Source organism: Schistocerca cancellata, chromosome 7, assembly GCF_023864275.1.
Source record: "Schistocerca cancellata isolate TAMUIC-IGC-003103 chromosome 7, iqSchCanc2.1, whole genome shotgun sequence".
Lineage (NCBI taxonomy): Eukaryota > Metazoa > Arthropoda > Insecta > Orthoptera > Acrididae > Schistocerca > Schistocerca cancellata.
Genome location: NC_064632.1, coordinates 222,691,047 through 222,714,602, shown reverse-complemented (window position 1 = coordinate 222,714,602; position 23,556 = coordinate 222,691,047). Strand labels below are relative to the sequence as shown.

Below are 23,556 nucleotides of genomic sequence, written 5' to 3'. Positions count from 1 at the left end.
GTCGAAAGTGACCCTGATTTCGACCAGATGTGGTTCATGCAAGATGGAGCTCGGCCGCATCGAAGCAGGAGAGTGTTTGATGTCCTGGAAGAGCATTTCGCGGACCGCGTTCTGGCCCAGGGCTACCAAAAGGCCACTGGCCACAAGCGACTCCTTTTTGTGGTTCTGTATTAAAGACAAGGTGTACAGCAATAACCCCAAAACTGTTGCTGAGCTGAAAACAGCCATTCAGGATGTCATCGACAGGACTTCAGCGGGTCTGTGCCGCATCATCACCAATGTTGTGAGGCATATCGAACATGTCGTAACCTAAACTCAAATATCTGTAGTGACGTTTACATGTTGAATAAAGTGATCACACGGCGTAGTTTGTAACTAATTTACTTTTTTTCGAATAATTCAGTAAACGTTACCCTGTAATTACAAGTTTTAATTACTCTGTAGTAGCTTTCAAGAATAAAAATAAAAGTTAAGTGTAGTTGAGCTGACAGATTCCATTTCATCATCTTACCTCATCATTTAGAACCATTACGTTTCTGTAAAGATCATCCAGAAACATTTCTCTTTGAAAACTGCCGATATTAATGCTTCGTCGTCCATGGCAGAGAAATCAAAGGAAATTACGTGATCAGAGCGTTTATCAAGTAGTATAGTCTTCGAAGGCACTAGGAGACACGCCAGGAAGAACCAACATGACAGTTCGTCTAACGACATGCCAAGTGACCAGCTGAATCACCTAGCGCTGAGTGCGGCTGGCGTCCAAAGTTCACATCTGTCTGCTTAGCAAGGTGAGTCGCCCGGGGATTCGCGAGGCGCATCCGGTGTGGCTGTGACCTTAGCGCGCCCTCACTTATATTGCCTCAAGCCAAACGCACAGTCTCTAATTGTAATGCCTCTGTTGTTTTGTTAAAAAAATTTAACTTACGACTACTCCTCGTAATGAGTAGATAATGACTACTACTGGAACAGATTCTGGTTTAGCGGTCTAGTAAAACAGATGTTGGCGATGCTAACGTTCGCAAGTTTTGCCACTAATAAATGTACTTTCATGAAGTAACTAATATTTCCTCAGATTACTACTGATCACTTCACAGTCCTCGGCATTTGAAGTAATGCAGTAAAATCATTTCTGCCCGCCAGTCATTATCGGCGCTCAGTCTTTACTCGGCAAGGAACGTTCACTGATTCTCTCTCCGAGTTGGCTGAAACCGTCACTAAACTTCGAACATACTGTCGACGGTACCCGGAAATAGCTGCACTTGGCGCCAAGAGCAACCATGCAGAATTCTCTCGAAAAGTAGCGAGATTCTAATCCCCGGAAATGAGCTGCAGTATCGATCGCTTGTAAGGTTATCGATAACGCTGCCCTTAATGATTAGCCGTGCAATGTAACGCACATTGATGTGACTAGAAAGAGTACACGTGCACTTGCCCAGATCCTGCCGGCTAAACATACAATAATAAAATAATCCAATACTCGGGGAACATGGCAACATCCTACTGGAGTGTGTGTGTGTGTGTCGCGCAAGTGACTGTGATGATTCCTTCTACAGTAAATAACCTTATAGATGGGGCAACCACAGCTAAAAACTTGTACATACTGTGAAGGACAATCGAACAATTTAAAATAAGAGATGGTAAAATACACTACTGGCCATTAAAATTGCTACACCACGAAGATGACGTGCTACAGATGCGAAATTTAACAGACAGGAAGAAGATGCTGTGATATGCAAATGATTAGCTTTTCAGAGCATTCACACAAGGTTGGTGCCGGTGGCGACACCTACAACTTGCTGACATGAGGAAAGTTTCCGACCGATTTCTCATACACAAACAGCAGTTGACCGGCGTTGCCTGGTGAAACGTTGTTGTGATGCCTCGTGTAAGGAGGAGAAATGCGTACCATCACGTTTCCGACTTGGTAAAGGTCGGATTGTAGCCTATCGCGTTTGCGGTTTATTGTATCGCGACATTGCTGCTCGCGTTGGTCGAGATCCAATGACAGTTAGCAGAATATGGAATCGGAGGGTTCAGGAGGGTAATACGGAACGCCGTGCTGGATCCCAACGGCATTTCAGATGTGTTACGAGCCGTGGCTCTACCCTTCATTCGATCCCTGCGAAACTCTACATTTCAACAGGAGTCGAGATGACAGGCATCTTATCCGTATAGCTGTAACGGATCGTGCAGCCACGTATCGATCCCTGAGTCAACAGATGGGGACGTTTGGAAGACAACAGCCATCTGTACGAACAGTTCGACAACGTTTGCAGCGGCATGGATCAGCACGGAGACCATGGCTGCGGTTTATCCTTGACGCTGCATCACAGACAGGAGCGCCTGCGATGTTGTACTCAACGACGAACCTGGGAGCACGAATGGCAAAACGTCATTTTTTATGATGAATCCAGATTCTGTTTACAGCATCATGATGGTCGCATCCTTGTTTGGCGACATCGTGATGAACGCGCATTGGAAGCGTGTAGTCGTCATCGCCATACTGGCCTATCACCCGGCGTGATGGTATGGGGTGCCATTGGTTACACGTCTCGATCACCTCTTGTTCGCATTGACGGCACTTCTAACAGTGGACGTTACATTTCAGATATGTTACGATCCGTGGCTCTACCCTTCATTCGATCCCTGCGAAACCCTACATTTCAACAGGATAATGCACGAGCGCATTCGGGGCCTTTCTGGATACAGGAAATGTTCGACTGCTGCTCTGGCCAGCACATTCTCCAGATCTCTCACCAACTGAGAACGTCTGGTCAGTGGTGGCGGAGGAACTGGCTCGTCACAATACGCCAGTCACTACTCTTGATGAACTGTGGTATAGTGTTGAAGCTGCATGGGCAGCTGTACCTGTACACGCCATCCATGCTCTGTTTGACTCAATGCCCGGGCGTATCAAGGTCGTTATAACGGCCAGAGGTGGTTGTTCTGCGTACTGGTTTCTCAGGATCTATGCACCGAAATTGCGTGAAAATGTAATCACATGTCAGTTCTAGTATAATATATTTGTCCAATGAATACCCGTTTATGATCTGCATTTCTTCTTGGTGTAGCAATTTTAATGGCCAGTAGTGTAGATGTAGAAACACGCTTACCAACTTTCGTTTATGTAGGACAATTCCTTCTTGGTTTTGCGATTTCTTTCCGTCAGCGTACGTTGAAAAATTAGTGTTCTTTCATTATCTTGAATAACAATGTTTTTAAAAACAGTACGTTCTTTGCCTTTAGAATGAGTCTTATATATGTGATTTTGTAAAACGAGGTGGTGAATATGGATTACGTTTCTATATTTCAGCACACCCTCACCGGGCACTCGGGCAAGGTGATGGCTGCGAAGTTCCTGGGCGAGCCCACCAAGGTGGTCACGGGCAGCCACGACCGCACGCTCAAGATCTGGGACCTGCGCAGCAAGGCCTGTGAGTACCACTGTTATTACTACTGCTGCGCGTCTTATCGCGACGGGCGCAAAACTTTTCTCTTCCCACTGGCCGGCGAAAGCTGGCCGCCAGGTGATTAGTTGTCGTGTACGCGCCGCCTGTGAAATGTTTCCCCGGCACCGGAAGAACGTGAAAATTCCTGGGAATGGCTTTTTCCTGCAGATATTTACCAGCACCTGTTTGGCGGAGTTCTGTTCGTTAAGCAGCTCGTAAAGTTCCAGGGCCTAGGAATCTTCCTCCCATTAGACCTGGACGACATTCGGGTCGTAAATTCTGCGTGAGATGATGAAAACTTCGTTAGCAGGTTTAGTAACCAGTCTTTTTTATTTTTGTTTCGAATATTTGTGAGCAACAAATCCTTCCTCCCATTATTAAGTTGGTGATAAAAGGGATTTTCAGATGATTGCGTTCTGATAAGTGGAAACAACAACTGCCTGATTGTTTATGAGATGTCAGTACAGAAGACCGTACAGGAAAAGGCGAGAAAAAGCCTTGGCAGCGAGGAGATTCAGCGCTCGTTTCAAAATATCCATCCAGGATGCCGCCGTCGTAAAATATTTCTTACTTCAGATAGTTCGTGAGCTATGTCGTTTGCTGCTGTTGGATAAAAATAAAATCAACAGTCGGCTCGTTGTAGGAGTCGGTAAAGTTATTTTTAAGAACCCTTTTTTACATGTAAATGCACAGCCACACACAATGCTTCGTATTCCGTTGAAAACCAGAATCTTTAGCTACATGGACGGGGGAGGCATCGTCAGTCTTTAATTACATCACTGTGCCAGTTAGGAACGGTATTTGCGAAAGACGGTAGATCGTTAGAAACGAAGCACAATCTCGGATTCGACAAGGATGAAGCAAAAAATTGCCCTTGTCTTTTCAAAGCAGCCCTCCCTGCCTTACCCCCCTGGTGTATCTGTGCTTGGCGTCAATAAAAAATTAAGTCTGAGTTCCCCTTCAATACAGCACATGCACCTCGCAAATCAAAGTTCAGGATTTAATGAAAATAATCGGATGAATTGGATGGCCGTAGTTGATTCCGGGTCACTGTTTGCAACCCGAATACTAACAAATCAAATACAACATTATTTTGTAAACAGTTGATAGATCTCCCTAGTCACCGTTGCCAATCTACAATTCGTTCGCATTCACAAAAATTAAAAGTCTCGTAGGTCTGCGTGCTCCAGCACACCACCAGCTCACTGTCAAGTGACACCAGACGTCTATACAAAAGTATTTAAAGGCACCCCTCTACCCAGCAGTTTAAAGTATGTGTTGTTACAAAGAATGAAGAAGACAAGTTTACTAAAGGATGGTCTTTTTTTCATTTACATTAAAGTTAGCTCAAAAGAGTTTTTCAGTGATACATTTAATTTATGTGAACGTATATACCCTCAAACCTGTCTGCCTACTTAGCAAAATACAGTAAATGAAGATTTTATGAAATTAGGGCACTGAGAACTAATCTTCAAGGAATTTGTGCTAATTGATTTTGCGGGTTTATTACCATTTCCAAAGCTATGGAGGATTTAATATTCTGATTTATGTTTTAGGTATGGTAATTCAGATGATACGTTAGGATTGCAATTGTATATGTGTAAATCATGGTATTTTGTCCTGCAGTATATGGCGAATAAATGTTAGCTCCCAAATATTCATTTAATTACATGCGGATGTTATCCAATTTATTCGTTTCGTCATATGTGATACAATTTTGACGTTAGCCAAATGGATCGGTTGCCAGTGAGACGTATTACGCTGCTCGTGATTTAAGTCACTATCGATCCTCAGTTTATGGTAGCAAAATACAGTGTCTTCCGAAGTTATTCGGTCACATTAATACAGGAGGTAGAGAACAACAAAATAAATGTGTTTCGATGAGGAACATATAGCCTCTGAGGTCAACTTGTAGTGTTAGGGCACATATTCTTTGTGGTGCTGACTTTAAGTTCTTGTGCATGCGTCACTGATTGGAAATGCATAGTGACATTCATATGTCCACAGTTCGCGTGTTTGGGCACGTGTGAATCAACGAAGTACTCGACCTCGTGCACATCAACAGCGATTCGGTGTTACTGAATATTTTAAGTTTTGATGCGGAACAGATATCATAAATGATAGTTGCTCGTCAGTATGTTGTGATTGATATTACTAAGGCAGAGCGCTCTGCTGCCGCAATAACTTTAAAGACAAATTGACATTGCAGATGTAATAGAAAATTTTCTGCAAATTAAGTAGTCTTGAGAATATATCGGCACTTCTCTCTTGCTTGTATTAAGTGGGTCGTAATCAGTAGTTCGGTAAATTTTAAACTAGTTTCGACGTGGTATTTTTCTTTTTGCCGAGATCCTTCATATTTTGCCAATTAAATTCCTTTCATCACCATTCGTATAATCACTTTCATTTTTCTCTGCATCTCACCTGTGGCTGTTATGTTTGCATTTGACAAGGACAGAGATTCCCTTGACCGCCATGTTGTATGTGAAATGTAGATTTATGGTGCGATCTTGCCATTCAGTATTCGTTCCACAGATGTTTAATCTTACTATCTCCAAGAGATATTAATCTAAATTCCACTCTCATACTAATTTTTAGTTGTAATACTAGAATTCATAAAATGGAGAACTTTAGATTACCTTGCAACATCCGTATATCCCGATGGGTTAAATCGCTTTATCCGAACAAAGGACAATTGGTTTCGAATTACAGTAGATACCGGATGGGGAAATGTACTTCTGCTGCGGAAAATACGTGCGCTTACGACTACATAAACACTAGCGGAAAATTTCCCTGCTGGGCTCAAAAAAATCAATCACCACGATCTAAAAAATCAAAATTCCTCTTAAATGTTGACGGTGATACCATAATTTTGCTATAATAACTGAGACTCCAAATGTACGACCACGAGGATTCAAACGCATCGCGGCACAATAAAGCTTACCTTCGCAAAACTATTAAAATATCCTCTTTCCGAAGCACAACTGAAATAGTATTGCTCATGAAATGATAATTCAACGTCAGAATGTTGCATGCTAAACCACAACGAAATCAGTTCAGAAATAAAAACATAATCTCTCTCTCTCTGTTCCCCTAGTACTAGTTTGCAATGTTCACTAGCAGCTGGAGTAGCAATAACGTCGTGCTAAGTTCTAAGACTCTCCCTGGAGTCGTGCTGGAGTCGTAAGATCTCACTGCGCTGCCGTCCGTCCGTACGCTCGGCGTGATCTGAGGGTAGTCTGAGGATAATGTGAAGATAATCTGAGGTGGAACTTCGTTTGTGTGTGTGTGTGTGTGTGTGTGTGTGTGTGTGTGAGTGTGGGCGGGTGGGTGGGTATGTGGATGTGTTTGTCTGTGTGGTTCTTGCAGAAGTGTTGCCAATGAGTGGCTGGACTTCCTGGTTTTTATGTGATAGGGCAGTTTGCTCTTTATTGACCCTTAAGAAGGGCTGCGGGCTTCATAGAGACTTTAAACCCTCTTGGGGTTGGTGCTGACTTTCTTAGATCGTTTTCAGTGGGGTACCTCGATAATGGCCTGAGGTACCCGAATGCGATGCCATCTTTCTGGGACGAGTGAGCGCATGTAGTCCAAATGGCGAGATGCAGGTCGAGGAGTGTCAATTTTGTTTATGTGTTCCCGTGTGGATACTTCGATGGGTTCTCGGAGAGTCTCGATGGAGAGTTCATGATGTAAGTCTCTACCCATCTGGAGACTCTTACGATCATCCTCAAATCCTCGTTTTGCAAGGTATGAGTAAGCCTGAGCTGCAGGCAGTGAAGTGATGCCAATTGGGCGTCCTCTGTTGACCTCTGTAGGCGCACGTGGGCGGCATGTTGCGAATCCTCTTTATCTGCGGTTCGTACCGGCTGGTTTAAATGTTTCTTCTGAGGAATAAAAAGGGAGCGCGACGCGTCATCTTCGGTCGGCGAAGACACGGTCGGTACCGCAAATTAAATGTATAATGAGTTAATCCTGGTATATGAGCCTACTGTAGTAAGTGAAAGAAAGATTAGGCAAATGTGACAAAAGTGGTTGAACATTATTGTCTAAATGAACAGCGGAATGATAGGCTCAGTACGCAGATTGATGAAATCCTCTAACTTGTGGACTGAAAACTGTTACTTGATCAACAGTAGGTGCTTTAGCTAATGGAGTTACTCATGCTGGACGCTTCACTATTTATATGAACAGCATGGGAAAGATTGGAGATCGAAGGAGCGTACCGACAACGCTTTCCGCCCAACGCGGAAAGCAAAGAATGTCATTCGGACCAGCCTTTTGGGGTCGCCCTCGATGAGATGGCCATGATATGTTTTCCCGTGTTGTAACGGTTGGCGATACTTTGATAGCTTATTCCAACACAGAGTCAAAGCAGCAATTAATAAGTAATAAAATGAAACACTTGCAGCCGTCATTTTGATATTATTTATTATGTTGCAACAGTTTCGTTGAATCAAAACACCATGTTCAGGCCTTTAGTGACGCTGAAGGGATGTACTGCAATCGTATACATGATCCTATCAGTGGCCAACATCTGTGAACTAGCTGTATAATAGTGTAATAGCGATGTTGTTCTGTAACTAACATCATCACGTAAGTGAACGGCCTAAGTCCCATAAACCATCAATCAAAGGATGAACACATAAAAACATTCAATGCAGTGGAACCGTTCAACTTCACCAAAACCAAAAATATGTAAGCATTCATTGGTGTCGAGAAACGATGGGCCCAGTTTTTTGGGACAAAGCTGGCGTTCTTTTGATTGATCTCGCGATACGTGGTTGCAGATGATTTGTACTGCGAAATGCTCACCGAACCGAGGCGTAGCATCCAAAATCGACGACGCGGGGAACTGTCGTCCAGAGTAGTCCTCCTCCACGACAACAGTGATCCACACACCGCTGCCCGTACCAGGGATAAGACGCAGCATTTCCGTTGGGTACTTCTCAACCAGCTACACTATGGTTGCGGCCTTTCACCCACCGACTGTTACTTCTAGCCCTTGGAACAGTGACTTTGTGGACAACAATTTGAAATTGACAACAAAGTCAAAGTCATTCTTGTCATCTGGTTCAATTCGCTGCCGAAGACCTCTGCGGATTGTTTGAAGAAACTAGTAATACTTAACGAAAAGTGGTTGGAAATAAATGGAGATTCCTCGTAAAAGTCAAGTAGGTTCGAAGTCAAGGTCTTTCTTGTCATCTGGTTCAATTCGCTGCCCAAGACCTCTGCGGATTGTTTGAAGAAACTAGTAATACTTAACGAAAAGTGGTTGGAAGTAAATGGAAATTCCTCGTAAAAGACAAGTAGGTTCGAAGCAAACTAAAATTGCCAATAAAGGCTTCTTCTAACGATTATGTTTTTTTTTTTTATTTTTCGAGTATGCTTCGTACAAAATCGGAAAACAAATAGAAAGAAACTCCCAGAACAGTTACTGACAAACAAATAAATTTAGAATACCTTTTATTTTAGTACTTAAGGTCGTAAGTATGTACTTGAAGCGTTGAGTTAATGGACAAGAAGGTTAATTTTTTAACTGGTGCAAACTACATCAGACAGTTAAGTGACTCGGCTTGATTACAGCCCAACCACACTCCAGTTGTAATATGCAATAATTACAGAACAATATAGCATGTAGTAATGACATCTTGATAATGACGGACGCTAACTACGGTACTTTATTAGATCATCACAACGGTGTTAGTGCTGCGCAAGCACCACACTCGCTGGGACTGCCGACTGCGTGCTAATGGGTCTCGCAAATTGTCGAGTTTTATTACCGTTGCGTCGAGCGATCAACGTCTTCAGCAGTCCACCGGCCTTCCGCGTACTTCTCTGTGGCTCCGCGCACGCGATGTACGGTAATTCTGCCAGGTAGTCATGCCAGATAGCAATGGTGCGCTGCTGCCACGAACATGACGTACGTTGCAAGTGTAACTGAATGAGGAATATGTAATACCAGCGCGTCTAGCACCCGGTGGCGGGCGCCACGTGTCACCAGTCTGTTTCCAATCCAAACCAACGACGGATGAGAGCTGGAATGGGTATCTCTCGAGCAAATGAATGTTAATGTGTGAAATGTTTCGATAACACTCTCTCTATTCTTCCAGTTCTCACAAGGGAAACTCCCCATCGCAGCTCCTCAGATTTAGTGGTGGGATGGGCCAGTCGATAGCCCGTCAAGCATGAAAACAGGAAGAATGTGTATTGAACTGTGGGAAAAAATGGAAACAGTGAATGTTCCAAGCTAAACAAGTGCGATATTGAGCATTAATTAATAACTGCGCCGTTGTGGTTCAGTGGTCACGGTGTTGGACTGAGAAGTGGACGACCCTTGTTCAAAAGTGACTCCTGTCATGTATTTTTATTTTTTATTTCTTTTTTCACAGTATTACACTCCTGGAAATTGAAATAAGAACACCGTGAATTCATTGTCCCAGGAAGGGGAAACTTTATTGACACATTCCTGGGGTCAGATACATCACATGATCACACTGACAGAACCACAGGCACATAGACACAGGCAACAGAGCATGCACAATGTCGGCACTAGTACAGTGTATATCCACCTTTCGCAGCAATGCAGGCTGCTATTCTCCCATGGAGACGATCGTAGAGATGCTGGATGTAGTCCTGTGGAACGGCTTGCCATGCCATTTCCACCTGGCGCCTCAGTTGGACCAGCGTTCGTGCTGGACGTGCAGACCGCGTGAGACGACGCTTCATCCAGTCCCAAACATGCTCAATGGGGGACAGATCCAGAGATCTTGCTGGCCAGGGTAGTTGACTTACACCTTCTAGAGCACGTTGGGTGGCATGGGATACATGCGGACGTGCATTGTCCTGTTGGAACAGCAAGTTCCCTTGCCGGTCTAGGAATGGTAGAACGATGGGTTCGATGACGGTTTGGATGTACCGTGCACTATTCAGTGTCCCCTCGACGATCACCAGTGGTGTACGGCCAGTGTAGGAGATCGCTCCCCACACCATGATGCCGGGTGTTGGCCCTGTGTGCCTCGGTCGTATGCAGTCCTGGTTGTGGCGCTCACCTGCACGGCGCCAAACACGCATACGACCATCATTGGCACCAAGGCAGAAGCGACTCTCATCGCTGAAGACGACACGTCTCCATTCGTCCCTCCATTCACGCCTGTCGCGACACCACTGGAGGCGGGCTACACGATGTTGGAGCGTGAGCGGAAGACGGCCTAACGGTGTGCGGGACCGTAGCCCAGCTTCATGGAGACGGTTGCGAATGGTCCTCGCCGATACCCCAGGAGCAACAGCGTCCCTAATTTGCTGGGAAGTGGCGGTGCGGTCCCCTACGGCACTGCGTAGGATCCTACGGTCTTGGCGTGCATCCGTGCGTCGTTGCGGTCCGGTCCCAGGTCGACGGGCACGTGCACCTTCCGCCGACCACTGGCGACAACATCGATGTACTGTGGAGACCTCACGCCCCACGTGTTGAGCAATTCGGCGGTACGTCACCTGGCCTCCCGCATGCCCACTATACGCCCTCGCTCAAAGTCCGTCAACTGCACATACGGTTCACGTCCACGCTGTCGCGGCATGCTACCAGTGTTAAAGACTGCGATGGAGCTCCGTATGCCACGGCAAACTGGCTGACACTGACGGCGGCGGTGCACAAATGCTGCGCAGCTAGCGCCATTCGACGGCCAACACCGCGGTTCCTGGTGTGTCCGCTGTGCCGTGCGTGTGATCATTGCTTGTACAGCCCTCTCGCAGTGTCCGGAGCAAGTATGGTGGGTCTGACACACCGGTGTCAATGTGTTCTTTTTTCCATTTCCAGGAGTGTATGTACTGTCCGTCCACTCATTGATTTGTTTGTTCTCTTTCTGTAGTCTTGGCAGTTGTCATACCTTACATAGGTTATAGAATATGAGTCATATGGTAAGAAAAGGTTACTTTCGCAAGTAAACGTGATGAACAGTGAGGGCAGGCGAGATACCACACATACTTCCCACAGAAATGGAAAAAAAACAAATAAACGGGTGTGAACAATGTTACAACACAGTCAAAAATTCCTAAAATGAACGCAACTCCAAAAACATTAAAAACGTACGAGGGTGAGTCAAATGAAAATCATAAATTTGTAAAAACAAATCAAAATTTAGCGCCGTTGTCCTGTAAGTTGGTGGGCGTGCTACAAACAGCGTGCAGAATGGCCTGTAGGTGGCAGCATAGTGCAGATGCACACATACCGTCGCAGTATCAGTATAGCGATGGCCGTCCCTCTTGCGGCTTGCACCAGGAAAGAACAGCGTTCTGTTATTCGGTTTTTGCGTAGTGAAGGTGTGAAACCTATTGAAATTCATCGACGAATGAAGGTTCAGTACGGTGATGCATGTTTGTCGCAGCAGCAAGTCTACGAATGGAGCAGGAAGGTCGCAAATGATGTGACTTCAGTGTAAGATGCTCCTCGTCCAGGTCAGGCACAACGAGTTGTGACTCCACAGAACATTGCAGCAGTTGAAGCCATAGCGAAGGAAAACGGACGAATGACACTGAATGACATTGCAGCATTTTACAGATTACTCATGGGTCAGCACACGCCAATGTGCATGATGTGCTCCAGTCTCACAAAGTGTCTGCAAGATGGGTGCCACGGCAGCTGACTCCTGAAATGGGAGAACGACGTGCTGATGCTTGTGAAGAACTTCTTCAGCGCTTTGAACGAGAAGGTGATGGCTTCCTTGCAAGAATCGTTACTGGGGACGAAACCTTGGTTAACTTCCACCAACCGGAAACGAAGAGAGCGAGCAAGGAATGGCGCCATTCCTCATCACCAAAACCAAAGAAGTGTCGAACAGAGCCATCAGCAGGGAAGGTTACGCTGACTCTCTTCTGGGACGAAAGAGGCGTCATTTTGGAGCATTACATTTCTAGACGGACCACTGTCACCAGTGCATCATACACAGATCTCCTAAAAAAATCATCTGCGGCCTGGAATCAAATCAAAGCGACGTGGATTGCTGTCAGCAGGTGTCCTTTTGCAACATGACAATGCAAGGCCCCACACTGCCCGTACAACAATTGCAAGAATCACAGACCTGCATTTCGAGTGTCTTCCTCATCCACCATACTCATTAGACCTTGCCCCAAGTGATTTCCTTATGTTTGGAACACTCAAAGACGCAATGGGAGGAAAGAAGTTCCGTTCTGATGAAGAGGTACGCCACGCAGTGCACGAGTGGTTGCGCGGACTACCAAAAGAATTTTTTTCTAAAGGAATTTATGCACTTTGTAAGCGCTGGAGGACTTGCATTGAGCGTGGGGGAGATTATGTTGAAAAGTGATACAGCTTTGTACCACTTCTGCACAATAAATAATATTTAAAAAAATATTTAAGGTTTTCATTTGACTCACCCTCGTATGTTTTGACACAGCACAGAGAAACTGTGTGACTGTGAAACTATTGCGTTCATTTGTTGCAGCTTATGTGACAAACTGTTATGTTGTCATCATTATCTTGAGAGTGATCACATTCACATTCATACGAACACCTAAATCGGGAAAGGAGGCATATCGCACTCACTTAACAGGTGTGCAAAGTAGGTGCTTCGGTAAGAGATTCCTATGAGGTGACATACTTACTGTAACTAATGCCGTGTATGACACACCAGACATGTCTTCCGGAAAAGGATTCGGTTGACTTGTCGCCTTGTGTCGTTTGTGGTTCCCATTCGAGACCCATTTCCTTTCGGCTGCTAATAGAGGAGTTGTGGAGAATGATCTGAGATTATAGGCTCCTTCCTTACCAAACGGACGTTACACCACGACACAGGCAGAACTTTGCATACAGTAAACAGCGAGGGAAAAAAATATGGCACGAAGGAGGTATACTGAACTTCTTGTTCTTGGACCGTTCGCTGTTTCTGTTTTGCTTTTTACACAGTTCAGTACGCTTTCTTACTATTTTCATGCTTATTTAGAGAATATCTGCTATGCATTTTGCTTTATTCACTAAACAACTTCATTATCATTTATTGTTGTTTAATACTGTTACTACACTAACTGATCAATAGTATCCGAATCCGTCTACGACATGCGAAATTGAGCGCTAGATGTCGTGAGAAGCGACGGGGAATATTGTCTTGTCAGTGGAGAAGCGGTAACAGCTGATTTGCTCGGTGGGGAGAGGTCAGTGACTGGTCATTGTTTCTCGCCTGAGTAATAAATCTATGAGGAACATTTCAGTCCTTCTAAAGCGGCCCAAGTCGACCTCTGTAAATGTGATTGTGAACTGGAAAAGGGAAGCAACCACCGCAGCTGAACAAAGACCAGGCAGAACTCATGTACTGCCGGACAGGGAACGTCGATCATTGCCGAGGATGGTTGTACAAAATCGCGTGAAACCAGCGGAAGGAATAAATCGCGAGTCCGAAAGTACTACCAACAGCCCAGTTAGCACAATGACTGTGCGCAGTGAGTTAAAAACAACGGGTTGCAGAGACTGAGCAGCCACACATTTCTATAGTCCGTGGTGAGCGACACTTGAGGTGCTGTGAACCGCGACGCTACTGGACAGTAGATAACTGCGAACGAATAATTTCGAGTAATGGATCGCTCTATACTCCGTGGCAATCCGGTGGAGCGGTTTGGGTTTAGTGAATACCTGGAGAACGTTACCTGCCATGACGTGTAGTGCAAACAGGAGGACGTGGTGTTAAGGGCGCGGATTTTTATGTGATTAGAGTGTGATATCCTTATTGAGCTTAAGCAAACGCTAAATTCAGAAGGATATGAACACATTTCGTAGCATGATGTACTGATTGCATTGAGGAATAGTTCGGGAAAAGTGGTCTATAATGCATCCTGTCGTAATGCAGCATTTGTGAGACACTGGTTTATCGGGAGTAACATTCTTCATATTTTCACTGCGCAAAGACTGTTCCATAAAATTTCGAGCGTGCTGCCGCATGCATTCGAGTTCTTCTAATACATAAATCAAAAAAAGTTTTGCATCACCTCGGTTCCGGAACCTGTACAGAAAATTGGAATAGAGATCAACATAAACATCATTTCCGCCCCTTTTATTTCTGATGAAAACCACACATTGCATGCTGTACCACCTTACAGCGAGATCTTCAGAGGTGGTGGTCCAGATAGCTGTACACAACGGTACCTCTAATACGTCCTCTGCATTGATGCATGCCTGTATTCGTCGTAGCTTACTATCCACGAGTTCATCAAGGCACTGTAGGTCCAGATTGTCCCACTCCTCAACGGCGATTCGGCGTAGATCCCACAGTGTCGTTGCTGGGTCATGTCATCCATAAACAGCCCTTTTCAATCCATCCCAGTCATCTTTGATACGGTTCATGTCTGGAGAACATGCTGGCCACTCTAGTCGAGCGATGTCGTTATCCTGAAGGAAGTCATTCACAAGATGCGCACGATGGGGGCGCGAATTGTCGTCCATGAAGACGAATGCCTCGCCAATATGCTGCCGATATGGTTACACTATCGGTCGGAGGATGGCAGTCACGTATCGTTAAGCCATTTCGGCGCCATCCATGATCACCAGCGGCGTACGTCGGCTTCACGTAATGTCACCCCCAAACAGTAGGGAACCTCCAGCTTGCTGTACCCACTGGACACTGTGTCTAAGGCGATCAGCCTAACCGCGTTGCCTCCAACACGTTTCCGACGACGATGTCTGGTTGAAGGCATATACGACACTCATCGGTAAAGAGAACGTTATGCCAATCCTGATCGGTCCATATGGCATGTTGATGGGCCCGTCTGTACCGCGCTGCATGGTGTCGTGGTTGCAAAGATGGACCTCGCTATGGACGTTGGGAGTGAAGTTGCGCAGCATGCAGCGTATTGCGCACAATTTGAGTCGTAACACGACGTCCTGTGGCTGCACGGAAAGCATTATTCAAATTGGTAGCGTTGCTGCCAGTGTTCCTCCGAGCCATAATCCGTAGGTAGCGGTCATCCACTGCAATAGTAGCTCTTGGGCTACCTGAGCGAGGCATATCATCGACAGTTCCTGTCTCTGTGTATCTCCTCCGTGTCTGAACAACATCGCTTTGGTTCACTCCGAGACGCCTGGTCACTTCACTTGTTGAGAGCCCTTCGTGGCAGAAAGTGACGACACGGACTTGATCGAACCGCGGAACTGACCATCTAGGCATGGTTGAACTACAGACAACAGGAGCCGTTTACCTCCTTCCTGGTCGAATGACTGGAACTGATCGGCTGGCCTACCCCCTCCGTCTAATAGGCGCTGCTCATACATGGTTGTTTACTTCTTGGGGCGGATTTAGTGACATCTGAGAACAGTCAAAGGAACTTTGTCTGTTACATAATATCCACAGTCAACATCTACTTTCAGGAGTTCTGGAAACAAGGATGATGCAAAACTTTTTATAATGTGCGTATGCGGCTGAATACCGTCCAGCCATATTCATGCTCAGCCGAGGCGCCTGAAGATGGATGGACGGTATTCAGCCAAAATATTAGCAGAAGATTAAGTCGAATTCATGTGCCTACACTCCCGAAATTTTATGGAACATTCCTGAAGTGGACTGGGCCGTCAAGAGTCCCGACAGGAACCCAGTGGAAGGCGTGTGGGACGCCGACTTCGCCTCTGGGCCCAGAGTCCAACATCAGTACCTTCTCTGCTTTCGGCTCTTGGAGAAGAGTGGGCTGTCATTCCCCCTCAGATATTGACACTTCATTAGAAATGTCTCCGGCCGAGCTCAGGCAGTCATAAAGGCGAAGGGCGACGCCCCATGTTAGTATCCACTGATAGGGTACATCTGATAAGACAGCGTATATCCAGATTTTATGTAATACTGACTGTTGGTGATAATTTCAGTCTCACCGTCCATTACTGGCAGAACACAATTTTAGCTTCGCGTGTAAATGGAAGCCACCCCTCCTGACAAGCGACTTTCAGTACCGGAACAAAACGACAAGGGCGATACGGTATACACAGCTGTCACGAGTACACAACTAAGACCAGGAAGTCTGTCCTGCAAAAGGGGCTAGCAGTGTTATGCAGTGTTATCTTGGTTACTGATTTTTGTGTTCCGTATAATGTTGACGCATTTCACTCCCTGCACGTCTCTGCGCTTTGTGCCGCCTATGATTAAAAAGACGCGATTCAGAAGGGTCGACATAACTTTGTGGAACAACCTGTAGGGGCTCCTTACGATGTGACTAGATAGTGTGTGGGGATGCGCCTGCTTATTCATCAGTTTGCCAGCAACGTAAATCATCGAGCCAAACTTCTCGTACATGGCTTTCCACTTTTAATGCGCTACTTCGCTGTAATGGCGCATGAATTGTATTCTGCAGTTTAGTATGTATAGATTTATATGTTTATTCTAAGTTTTATAGCCGGCCGGTGTGGCGCTTCAGTCTGGAACCGCGCGACCGCTACTCTCGCAGGTTCGAATCCTGCCTCGGGCATGCATCCATGTTCTTAGGTTAGTTAGGTTTAAGCAGTTCCAAGTTCTAGGGACTAATGATCTCAGATGTTAAGCCCCTTAGTGCTCAGAGGCATTTGTTAAGCATTTTTGTTTTTTGACGCGTTCCATACCCTCTTTGGTCTTCTCATTTTGGGTCTGTGGTACGAACAGTGTGTGTAACATATCGCAACATAACCGTACCTACACTGAGGTGACAAAACTCGTGGGAGATATCTTAATATCGTGTCGGACCTCCCTTTGCCCGGCGTAGTGCAGCAAACCGACATGCCATGGACTCAACTAGTCGTTGGAAGTTCCCTGCAGAAAAATTGAGTCACCCTGCCTCAATAACCGTCCATAATTGCGAAAGTGTTGCTGGTTCAGGATGTTGTGCACGAACTGACGTCTCGATTATGTGCCACAGATGTTCGAAGGGATTAGTCGGGTGATTTGGGTGGCCAGATCTCTCGCTCGAACTGGTTAGAATGTTCTTCGAACCATTTGCGGACAGTTTTGGCCTGGTGACATGACGTCGTTGTTTGGGAACAGGAAGTCCACGAATTGTCGCACAGATGACAAAATGGTAGATATCGAAATAGACGACAGAGGCATAGAGAAACAATTAAAATCCCTCAAAAGAGGAAAGGCCTCTGGAGCTGATGGGATACCAGTTCAATTTTACACAGAGTACGCGAATGAACTTGCCCCCCTTCTTGCAGCGGTGTACCGTAGGTCTCTAGAAGAGCGTAGCGTTCCAAAGGATTGGAAAAAGGCACAGGTCATCCCCGTTTTCAAGAAGGGACGTCGAACAGATGTGCAGAACTATAGACCTATATCTCTAACGTCGATCAGTTGTAGAATTTTGGAACACGTATTGTGTTCGAGTATAATGACTTTTCTGGAGACTAGAAATCTACTCTGTAGGAATCAGCATGGGTTTCGAAAAAGACGGTCATGTGAAACCCAGCTCGCGCTATTCGTCCATGAGACTCAGAGGGCCATAGACACGGGTTCCCAGGTAGATGCCGTGTTTCTTGACTTCCGCAAGGCGTTCGATACAGTTCCCCACAGTCGTTTAATGAACAAAGTAAGAGCATATGGACTATCAGACCAATTGTGTGATTGGATTGAGGAGTTCCTAGATAACAGGACGCAGCATGTCGTTCTCAATGGAGAGAAGTCTTCCGAAGTGAGAGTGATTTCGGGTGTGCCGCAGGGGAGTGTCATAGGACCGTTGCTATTCACAATATACATAAATGACCTGGTGGATGACATCGGAAGTTCACTGAGGCTTTTTGCAGATGATGCTGTGGTGTATCGAGAGGTTGTAACAATGGAAAATTGTACTGAAATGCAGGAGGATCTGCAGCGAATTGACGCATGGTGCAGGGAATGGCAATTGAATCTCAATGTAGACAAGTGTAATGTGCTGCGAATACACAGAAAGATAGATCCTTTATCATTTAGCTACAAAATAGCAGGTCAGCAACTGGAAGCAGTTAATACCATAAATTATCTGGGAGTACGCATTAGGAGTGATTTAAAATGGAATGATCATATAATGTTGATCGTCGGTAAAGCAGATGCCAGACTGAGATTCATTGGAAGAATCCTAAGGAAATGCAATCCGAAAACAAAGGAAGTAGGTTACAGTACGCTTGTTCGCCCACTGCTTGAATACTGCTCAGCAGTGTGGGATCCGTACCAGATAGGGTTGATAGAAGATATAGAGAAGATCCAACGGAGAGCAGCGCGCTTCGTTACAGGATCATTTAGTAATCGCGGAAGCGTTGCGGAGATGACAGATAAACTCCAGTGGAAGACTCTGCAGGAGAGACGCGTAGTAGCTCGGTACGGGCTTTTGTCAAAGTTTCGAGAACATACCTTCACCGAAGAGTCAAGCAGTATATTGCTCCCTCCTACGTATATCTCGCGAAGAGACCATGAGGATAAAGTCAGAGAGATTAGAGCCCACACAGAGGCATACCGACAATCCTTCTTTCCACGAACAATACGAGACTGGAATAGAAGGGAGAACCGATAGAGGTACTCAAGGTACCCTCCGCCAAACACCATCAGGTGGCTTGCGGAGTATGGATGTAGATGTAGATGTAGATGTAGATGTAGAATGGCTGCAGATGGTCACCAAGTAGCCTAACATAACCATTACTAGTGAATGATTCAATTGGATCAGAGGATCCAGTCCATTCCCTTCAGACAGAGCCCACACCATTATGGAGCCACCACCAGCTTGCACAGCGTCTTTGTGACAACTTGGGTCCATGGCTTCGTGATATCTACGCCGTACTCGAGCCCTACCATCAGCTCTTACCAACTGAGCTCCAGACTCATCTGACGAGGCCACTGTTTTCTAGTCGTCCATTCAATACACTTACTAGCCCAGGAGAGGTGCTGCAGGCGATGCCGTGCTCTTAGCAAAGGCAATCGCGTCGGTCGTCAGCTACTGTAGCCCATTAACACCAAATTTCGCTGCAGTGTCCTGATAGATACGTTCGTCGTAGTCCCACATTGAATGCTGCGGCTATTTCACGGAGTGTTGCTTATCTAATAGCACTGAAGTCTACGCAAACAGCGCTGCTCTCGGTCGTTAGGTGGAGGCCGCCGACCACTGTGTTGTGAGAGGTTGTTGTGAGACTGGTTTGATGCAGCTATCCATGCTGCTCTATCCTGTGCAAGCATGATCATCTCCCAGTACCTACTGCAACCTACATCCTTCTGAATCTGCTTAATGTATTCATCTCTTGGTCTCCCTCTACGATTTTTACCCTCCATGCTGCCCCCCCAGTACCAAATTGGTGATCCCTTGATGCCTCAGAACATGTCCTACAAACCGATCCCTTCTTCTTGTCAAGTTGTGCCACAAATTTCTCTTCTCTCCAATTCTATTCAATACCTCCTCATTGAGGTTCGCCGATGACATTGTAATTCTGTCAGAGACAGCAAAGGACTTCGAAGAGCAGTTGAACGGAATGGACAGTGTCTTGAAAGGAGGATATAAGATGAACATCAACAAAAGCAAAACGAGGATAATGGAATGTAGTCAAATTAAGTCGGGTGATGCTGAGGGAATTAGATTAGGAAATGAGACACTTAAAGTAGTAAAGGAGTTTTGCTATTTAGGGAGTAAAATAACCGATGATGGTCGAAGTAGAGAGGATATAAAATGTAGACTGGCAATGGCAAGGAAAGCGTTTGTCAAGAAGAGGAATTTGTTAACATCGAGTATAGATTTAAGTGTCAGGAAGTCGTTTCTGAAAGTATTTGTATGGAGTGTAGCCATGTATGGAAGTGAAACATGGACGATAACTAGTTTGGACAAGAAGAGAATAGAAGCTTTCGAAATGTGGTGCTACAGAAGAATGCTGAAGATAAGGTGGGTAAATCACGTAACTAATGAGGAGGTATTGAATAGGATTGCGGAGAAGAGAAGTTTGTGGCACAACTTGACTAGAAGAAGGGATCGGTTGGTAGGACATGTTTTGAGGCATCAAGGGATCACAAATTTAGCATTGGAGGGCAGTGTGGAGGGTAAAAATCGTAGAGGGAGACCAAGAGATGAATACACTAAGCAGATTCAGAAGGATGTAGGTTGCAGTAGATACTGGGAGATGAAGAAGCTTCCACAGGATAGAGTAGCATGGAGAGCTGCATCAAACCAGTCTCAGGACTGAAGACCACAACAACAACAACCTCCTCATTAGTTATGTGATCTACCCATCTTATCTTCAGCATTCTTCTATAGCACCACATTTCGAAAGCTTCTATTCTCTTCTTGTGTAAACTATTTATCGTCCACGTTTCACTTCCATACATGGCTACACTCCATACAAATACTTTCAGAAAGGGCTTCCTGACACTTAAATCTCTACTCGATGTTAACAAATTTCTCTTCTTCAGAAACGCTTTCCTTGCCGTTGCCAGTCTACATTTTATGTCCTCTCTACTGCGACCATCATCAGTTACTTTGCTCCCCAAATAGCAAAACTCCTTTACTACTTTAAGTGTCCCATTTCCTAATCTAATTCCCTCAGCATCGCCCGACTTAATTCGACTACATTCCATTATCCTCGTTTTGCTTTTGTTGATGTTCATCTTATATCCTCCTTTCAAGACACTGTCCATTCCGTTCATCTGCACTTCCATGTCCTTTGCGTCTCTGACAGAATGACAATGTCATCGGCGAACCTCAAAGAATTTATTTCTTCTCCATGGATTTTAATTCCTACTCCGAATTTTTCTTTTGTTTCCTTTACTGCTTGCTCAATATACAAACTGAATAACATTGGAGATAGGCTACAACCCTGTCTCCCTCCCTTCCCAACCACTGCTTCCCTTTCATGTCCGTCGAGTCTTATAAGTGCCATCTGGTTTCTGCTAGATACGTAGGTTTGCCTTTCCTTAATCTGTTTTGTAAGATAAGTCGTAGGGTCAGCATTGCCTCACGTGTTCCAACATTTCTACGAAATCCAAACTGATCTTCCCCGAGATCGGCTTCTACCGGTTTTTCCATTCGTCTGTAAAGAATTCATGTTAGTATTTTACAGCCGTGGCTTATTAAACTGATAGTTCGGTAATTTTCACATCTGTCAACACCTGCTTTCTTTGGGATTGGAATTATTATATTTTTTTGAAGTCCGAGTGTATTTTGCCTGTCTGATACTTCTTGCTCACTAGATGATAGAGTTTTGTTAGGCCTGGCTCTCCTAAGGCTGCCAGTAGTTCTAATGGAATTAAGCTTACTCCCGGGACCTTGTTTCGACTTAGGTTTTCAGTGCTCTGTCAAACTCTTCACGCAGTATTGTGAGAGGTATTGCCTTTAAATTTGGTATTCTCGTCATGGTATTGACGTTATGGATCTCGGAATATTGAATTACCTAACGATTTCTGAAATCGAATGTCCCGTGCTTGTAGCTCCAACTACCTTTCCGCGTTAAAAGTCTGCAAATTCTCGTCGTGCGACCAGAAACACATTGAAGACCTTTCCACGTGAGGAGTACAAATGACAGCTCCGCCAATGTGCATTGCTCCTTTATACCTTGTGCAAGAGATACCACTGCTATCTATATAGATGCATACCGCTATCCCGTGACTTTATCAGTTCGAGGGGGGGGGGGGTATATATTCGTAGTGGCTTCTATAGCTGCTCATTCAATTTTTTTCTTAGTGGTTGCTATATCTACGCTTCTGCTGCTCAAAATCCTAGGAACACTCTACATAGTATGAGTGGAACGACAACGCAGATCATGTACAGATTTTCGATAATTTTGTACCGATCTTCAACTGCAAGGCAGGTCTCCCTGCACCTCTTGTCCACGATGCTTTTAATTCCTACCATCGCTGCAGCCTATTGCAGTGCCAAATCATGTACAGATTTTCACGCTGCCTTCAGTATTTTTATACACTTTTTATATCGGAAAGATTTTCCTTCTCCCGTACTTTAGACGACAATTTGTGGGCTTAGACTAGTTACTTTCTTTAATCGCTTCATGAGAAAGCTTGTAAAGGTCACGCCGCAAGTTTCCATTTCCTCTTCGTCCAATCCATGCTCGGGTTGCAGCTCTATCGGCCTCGTCGCGGGCGCGATTTGCGGTCTAATCTCTCTTCCTTCCTACCAACAAACACCCCTCCGTCCCTGTTTGCATAAATATCTGTCAGCCACATCGATTCATGTCTCTCACACGCGGCATTCTGGGCATTATATGCGTAGCTGAGCAAATTACTCGTGCATGGGTCTCATATATACGCAGTGAAACACTCTACCAGTTCTGCAGCAGGGAAATGGCGATGCAGGTAGTATTCGACTGAAGTGAAAACGTCAACGAAGTACGTGGGAGAGCCAAAAAATTATCTACATTTTTTGTTCTGCGATCTATTTACAAAACATGACGGGTCGACGTATACATTATTTTTCAATATTTTCTTCTTCCTCGTCAATGCACTTCAGTGCACTTGGTCGAACTGCTCAGGAGCTTGCGTATTCATGCCGAGAAGCAGCTTTTCTATTGGTCGAAAAGCCAGCTTTGCTGCGCTGTATGCACCTGCACATTTCAGGAAAGGCGGTGACTTAGCAAGGCGTCCTTGAGGGACCCCGAACAAATGAAAGTCGGAGGGAGCGAAATCTGGGCTGTAGCCGGCTGCGGTGGTCTAGCGGTTCTAGGCGCTCAATCCGGAACCGTGTGACTGCTACGGTCGCAGGTTCCTACCTCGGGCATGGATGTGTGTGATGTGCTTAGGTTAGTTAGGTGTAAGTAGTTCTAAGTTCTAGGAGACTGATGACCTCAGAAGTTAAGTCCCATAGTGCTCAGAGCCATTTTTGTTTTATTCAGTGAATTTTAAATCGTAAGTAATAACTTACAAAACATTTTAAAAAACAGTTATCACCGTAAACATGTCTAAAAAACGCCCTATTAGGAATAGTTTTTCGCGGGGCGCTTATTCATTTCCCGCAGATCACCAGAGTTGTGCGGAACACAGTTTGCAGAAACCCTGGTATCAAGAAGAAAGGACAGCGTTAGCTTACGAGACCGGATCCCCGTCGAAACGTGCTCCACGCCACGGACACAGGCAGTATTACGCTATGGGGAACATTTCTGTGGACGTCAGCTCGTACCATACAGCTGTGAACTGTGTGAGCATCACTG

General features: G+C 45.3%; 1 protein-coding gene across 1 annotated transcript in view; it reads left to right on the top strand.

Annotated features, from left to right (window-relative positions):
* The first annotated feature begins 3,318 nt into the window (after nt 1-3,318).
* LOC126091977 (autophagy-related protein 16-1-like) overlaps nt 3,319-23,556 on the top strand; it is a 140,111-nt gene continuing 119,873 nt past the window's right edge. The window contains exon 1 of the mRNA XM_049907342.1: nt 3,319-3,434. Within this exon, the coding sequence (XP_049763299.1) occupies nt 3,344-3,434 (91 nt within the window). The 5' untranslated portion in view covers nt 3,319-3,343. The remainder of the gene's footprint in view (nt 3,435-23,556) is intronic.